The sequence below is a fragment of the Stegastes partitus genome, unplaced genomic scaffold (assembly GCF_000690725.1).
Source record: "Stegastes partitus isolate 25-593 unplaced genomic scaffold, Stegastes_partitus-1.0.2 Scaffold59, whole genome shotgun sequence".
NCBI classification, from domain to species: Eukaryota; Metazoa; Chordata; class Actinopteri; family Pomacentridae; genus Stegastes; species Stegastes partitus.
The window spans coordinates 533680-539711 of NW_007577790.1; the positions used below are offsets into that span (position 1 = coordinate 533680).

The 6032-nt window shown below is 42.9% G+C and overlaps 1 protein-coding gene across 1 annotated transcript; it reads right to left on the reverse strand.

Moving 5' to 3' along the window:
- Positions 1 to 1025: 1025 nt before the first annotated feature.
- Positions 1026 to 3537, reverse strand: klf2b (Kruppel like factor 2b). The gene is made up of 3 exons (XM_008275816.1): positions 3196 to 3537; positions 1984 to 2896; positions 1026 to 1848 (listed from the first exon to the last, which is right to left on the reverse strand). The coding sequence occupies exons 1-3, from the start codon at positions 3259 to 3261 to the stop codon at positions 1673 to 1675; spliced, it is 1155 nt and encodes a 384-aa protein (XP_008274038.1). The 5' UTR covers positions 3262 to 3537; the 3' UTR covers positions 1026 to 1672.
- Between the last annotated feature and the right edge of the window lie 2495 nt (positions 3538 to 6032).

A 6032-nucleotide genomic window follows, 5' to 3' on the forward strand; every position in this document is an offset into this window, starting at 1 on the left:
GTATTAATTTTATAATATAGGATTATTACACTGTAGGGGCCCCAAACAACAGCAGCACATGTTATGAAGGAAGTACTTTCACTACTCTTGCACTGCTTCTTTTCAAAACTATTATTTTTAAAGATGGCACAGGGGATTTAGGATGGATTGTAAATATATCTTAGAGTTCTGTGTTGATATTGAAAAAAGAAAAGTGAAATGAGAGTGCTATATTTGCATCTGCCAGGGCAGATATTTTTGACCTGGTGCTTACTTCTTCTTTTTAGAAATATGATAAACTCTAGTGTCTTGATCAACACATCTAAGTCACATGTTGTACGTACATTTTATTGTTAGAGGTGAATCTGTGATAGAAGACAAGTGGAAGTGATTGATACCATTTTTCAGTAATTCTGTTGTTTTATCAAATTATGTTTAAGTTCTAAAATAGGCATGAAAGAAATATTCTATCTTTTCAGATATGCCATCTGGTTTTGATATATTCTCTCAATGCAGCCTTTGATGCGGGAGAAACATGCTCCCTGACACCACACAGGCACGATACGCACGGACTTGGATACTTTGAAACTGTAGTGCAGAGTGACTGTGTGTAATTGTAGTATTAAGGCCCTTTCATGTCCTACTATAATTTTTACCCATCAGAAAGGGAGTCTAAGGACTCCCTGATGAGGGTTTGCTGTGCCCCTCTGTCCAGACGGCTCCTGGCTCACTCTGTAATTATGGAAATGGAGTGTTTGTATTTATAGGCTAAGCCCACAAGCGGCTGCCCTTCTCGGTCTTGCAGCTGCAAAACATCACAGTGGAAATCAAGTGCCCATGTTTTCCAATCTGAGTATACAATTGCAAGATGTATAACTTATTTAGTGTAACTGATCTGATAATCTTCAGGTCTGCTGCACCTATTTTCAAGCACAGTTATGAAACCTTTGCTGAGTGGGTGGATGTGGTTAATTCAATTAGATGTGTGAACAAGATGTATCTGGAAAGAATAAGCATGTATTAAAAAGTAGTTCCCCAGTCAAACGTTCAGTTCTGTTCTTTTTAATATTTACAATAAATACACATTTTACAGTATAAAATCCATGTACTTATTTATATAAATTTAAGTAAAAAATAATGCACAGGACATCAAGCCCTGATAGTGTACAGAGGGGCTGGATCCGAGAGTTTCACACCAAGAAGACAACAGTTCCAAATCGGAAAAAAAGCATAAAAAATAAAACAGTAAAGGCCATTCAGACATTGAGGCAGTTTAAATAAAACATTGTCTTTGCACATGTTTGGCAACTGTATGTGCATTTTACTCCTGTCACCAAGAACATGTACAAATGTGTGGCCATGTCGTTCTGTCACAGAGTTTTACAGTAGCAGAGTCATAGAAAGGCACTTTTGTGTCAAACACAGCATTCCAGTTCTGTCAAAGAAGAGTAGTATATACAGGGCCAGCCCCTTCTTGGTCTTCCTGCTCGAAAGCAAAGCTTTTCTAAAGCTTTATAGAACCAAAGTAGTACCAGCTACGTTATTAGAAAATAATAACACTAAAACTTTTTAAATTCAATATTATATAAAAAGACTTTGGTCATGATGAGAACATTTTAAATAAAAATACAGTTGAATCACAATAAAAATAACCCATCATCCCTCTCAACCCCAAGTCCTTATGTGGGCTCCTTCACATGTGTCTCTTCATGTGAAGCGCCAGGTGGTCAGACCTGGAGAAGGCGCGCTCACACAAGTGGCACTGGAAGGGCCTGTGTCCGGTGTGCTTGCGGAAATGACGGGTCAGCTCGTCTGAGCGGGCGAATTTCCACCCACAGCCTTCCCAGCTGCAGTGGTACGGCTTCTCACCTACGTGGACAGAACATAGGAATTTATTAGCGTTTGCTGAGAGAGGAAACATGTTTCAGAACACCGTGCAGTCCTGTGCGTAATTACGCACAAATCTGGTTGCATGTATCGTGATATATACGAGCTCAAACTTACCGGTGTGAGTTCGGAGATGTGCCTTCAGGTGGGAGCTCTTGGTGTAAGTTTTTCCGCAGCCAGCGAAGGTGCAGGTGTGCGTCGCTGTGCGCTTCCGTGGCCACGTGCGCCGACCTCTTTTGGGTTTGGACTCCAACAGCTCAAGGGGAGATGAGGGTGGTGTCAGCATCACCCTCTGCGCGCCGGGCTGCAGGTTGAGACCTTCATCATACAAGCCAAAGCCAGTGTGCGGAGCGTGGTACGGCATCTGCATGTGGGGAGCCTGAGGGTGGTGCTGGAAAGCCGCTGGTGTGTGATATTTCTGAGGAAAGTTCATCGGCTGGCACAGCTGTGTCTGGCAGTCCGAAACTCCCTGGTCATCGGGACTTAGAGGTGGGGTCATGTTGCTGGCTGCCCGGGGAGAGATGGCCACCCGTGGCTGCTCAAACGACATCATGCACGAAACGTTGCCTTCTTGCTTGATTTTGCTGCAGCTCTGGGGCACCATGCCCAAAACGGGGCCGTAGCTGTCCATTGGTGGCTCCACTTTGATGTTGTCCGGGCGAGGAAAATGCGCCGTGTTGACATAAAATCTCCCCTGAACGCTGGGGTTGCGCGTAATGCCATAGTTGCTGGTTCCCTCTGCGCGGAGCAGCTCTGTCATGAGACTGGCGCCGTACGGGGGTGGCGGGGAGCGGTGGTCGTCTGCTGGGTAGGATGGCACGGAGTTTCCAGCTGAGTACATGTTGGGGTCTGTTGTTCCCACATAGTCCACCGTGCTGTCGGATCCAGTTGTGTTGGCGAGAATAAAATCCAGATCCAAATAATTACTCAGATCCTCGTCGTCCTTTCTGCCGTGATTGTCCAAGTTGTGTACCATTTCAAGCATGGAGCAGCTGGTAGAGACGAGTTTGTCCATCTCTCCTTTCCACCTCTGCAGGAATAAAGAGATATTGAGACGTAATGAATAAAAAGTTGTTGAAAACGACTGGATGTGACACTGCGGATGCCATTCAATTTTTTAAAATATTTCAGTCTAAAACTAAGTTCTCAATATAATAAAAATAGCTCTTGCTTTTTTCCCCCCTTCTTCTTTTAGATAAATTAGTTTTAAAAGCTCCACAAGCTATTGCTATTGTTATTCTAATCGGAATACGTGAAACAAAGCGACACAAATCTATCCGATTCACACATATTAACAGACTTTGAAGCACAAGAAAACTGCAAACTTACGTTTTCCCAGTTTTTTTCTCTTTGGTTTGTGAATGTCGAAAATGACGGTAGCGTGGATAAGGCCATCGTTCGGTGAAATAATGATCTATCTCTTGTCAAAGTGTGTCGAGCGGCAGCCGCGCCGGAGTCTGTGCGCCTATTTCACTGTCGCCTCTCCACAGCTGAGGTCCAAACACATGAACAAATTTAAAAGTGGTAGGAGGTCCTCCAAACCTTATAACTCTCTAAGCCGAGTGCGTCTGGCCAATTGTGAGAGCTCAGGAAACAACGTAAAGTTCGGTAAATTTAGCTCTTTATAAAGCGCTACTCCGGGCGACCGGCTAGAAGTCAGCGTATGAGAGACGAGCTGCGCAGCGCTGCCTATAAAGCGCAGGACCTCCCCCCACCGCCTGACGCAGGCGCTCAGCAGAGCTGGAAAAAAAAAAAGTTGCAAAGCAAATTACAAACACACGAGCCGTATAGCAACCATAGATACTTACGTAATACGCAGAAAAGAACAAGCTTAATGACAGAAACTGCTGGAGGCCAAGCCGCATCCAACAACTTAATATAAAGGCTGTCAGTGCTCCAGTTAATCATCGCGACACAAAGGAGATATGGCTGTTTTGATGAGCAGTAATAAAATCTAATTGAATTCGGAGTGGTGGGTCAAACTCTGGGAAGAAACACACAGAAATACGAAATGTTCTTAATAAAAGGCAGACATTTCTGTACAGTGACTGTTTATGACGCACACATCACAAAAAATTATATATTGGATGCTACTTTATATTTTTGCCTTTTTTTTCCTATGCGATTGCATCATTTAATTGCAAGGCTCAAAAATATCTGTTTTCTATGTTTGTTTTATTATTATTATCATTATTATTATTACAACGAGAAAAACTACAAAACCACTTTATTTCAAACCTTTAAATTGGTGTAAGAGAGAGCATAATTGCAAAAATGACGCAGGTTCTTGGTATTTTAAAAGTCGTTCATACAGATGTTGCTGCATCCACCTGCTCGGCGCGTCTCGGCTCTTTGTCATTCATGGAGGATGGTTTTGTTCGCTCACAGTAGGCTTGTCCAAACAGGCGCCAGGGTCGTCTGAAACAGGTTTTCGGAGCTTTTTTGCGCTTAACCTTTCGTGATGTAAACACGATTTAAGGTAACTGTCCCATTCAGGTGTAAATGACAGACTTGGGGGAGGCTGCGGTGTCGATTGGGGTCAAATTTACATCACAAATCATCCTGCGCGCTTGTTGCCGTTTCTGTTGAGAGATCTGGTTTCTGACATGAAGACAGCGGGGTTGTTTCCTCAGCAGGAATCCTCTGACTCCACAGGTCAACAAGCCAAACACCGTGTATCTCGGTGATTTTATGATAACCCTTGTACCCAGCGACGCATCACTTGCGCGATAAAGAATATCAAGGGTCACACAAATCTGAATTTATACAAGAAACCAGATCTCAGTTATGGAGCATAATCAAAGACAGCTTGATTCCACACGTTTTCACAAATCTTACACTGAGTTGTTAAAGCAGTGTTCAGAGTTTTTAGTTATTCCCACAGTGGGAACATTTTGAAGTACAGGTTTGGAGTGAAAATGTATTGAAATTAAAGCACATAATGATAATTTGCAGGATGCACTTACTATGCAAGCAGCAGACTGACACAGTCAGCCTTACACTAAGTATTGCTAAGCTAACTATTGTTGATGCTTTCACCGCTATGCGGCCATTTATCTGGTTGTGGGGCTAATTTTAAAATGTTATGTACTGCTGGGTAGTTTAATTTAGTTAATAGATGTTACATATCTTTATCTGCCAAATGACTGTCTATGAAAGTTATCAGTCAGAGAAATGTCATGGAATAAAAGGCACAAAGCTTCCTTCTGAAATGTTGTAAAGTAAAAGTGTAAAGTAAATTTCCTCAGAATGCTACTGAGGTGTAGAATTTATGAAATTACTTTCCACAAGTACCAAGTAGGAACAACTACACATGTTATCATTTAATCTCAAACCCCAAAGACAGAGAGAGAGAGAGAGAGAGAGAGAGAGAGAGAGAGAGACCTTCTGCAGCAGGTAAAATGAAGAGTGTAAAAGTCCCTGTTGTGATGATGTCCTGAGCAAACTCAGACCAGCTCAGCTCGTCATGACAGATTCATCACCTATCATCAGGCTGTCATGTCCACCATCACCAGTAAACTCTGTCAGTGCAGCTGTGAGGTTTCCACATCCTGATCCCTGATCTGCGTTGTGAGTTCAGTGGAAAGTGCGTCACACAGAAGGAGTCCAGTAAGGCCAGAGAGGAAACGTGTTTTTAGTGGCAGCAGAGCTGCCGGCCTGATGCCTGAACTCCTGACCACTGACTCTGACCCCTGCTCTATGCTGCAACCCTCCTCTGCTTTGCTACTAGTGAGAGTAAGAGCACTCTCACTTCCCCTCTTGCTCCGCTACCTACGCCTTGCAATGCTGCAAAGTTTGAATTTAGGAAAACTAGTCCACTGAACTCTTGGTTATCATATCTCACAGTTTACTTGCAGAAACCCTCTCCAAGATCAGGGTCATAAGGTCGTGTTGGAGGTTCTCACCTGTTGAGTTACAGTCATTGCTCAAGATGTAAAACCAGGATACCAAAACAGAGCATCACATTGGTACCATTTGACAACAACCTTTTTATGACTTCACTGATCTGAAATGCTTTCGTCCATAGCGACTTACATTTTTGTCTTATATTTTAGGGAAATGCTCAGGTTAGATTAGAGTATTAATACCTTTTTTTATAGCTGTATGCTCATTTTTAAGAAACAACCAGGACAGTTTTCTTAGCCTAGTACAAAGGCTTGAAATGG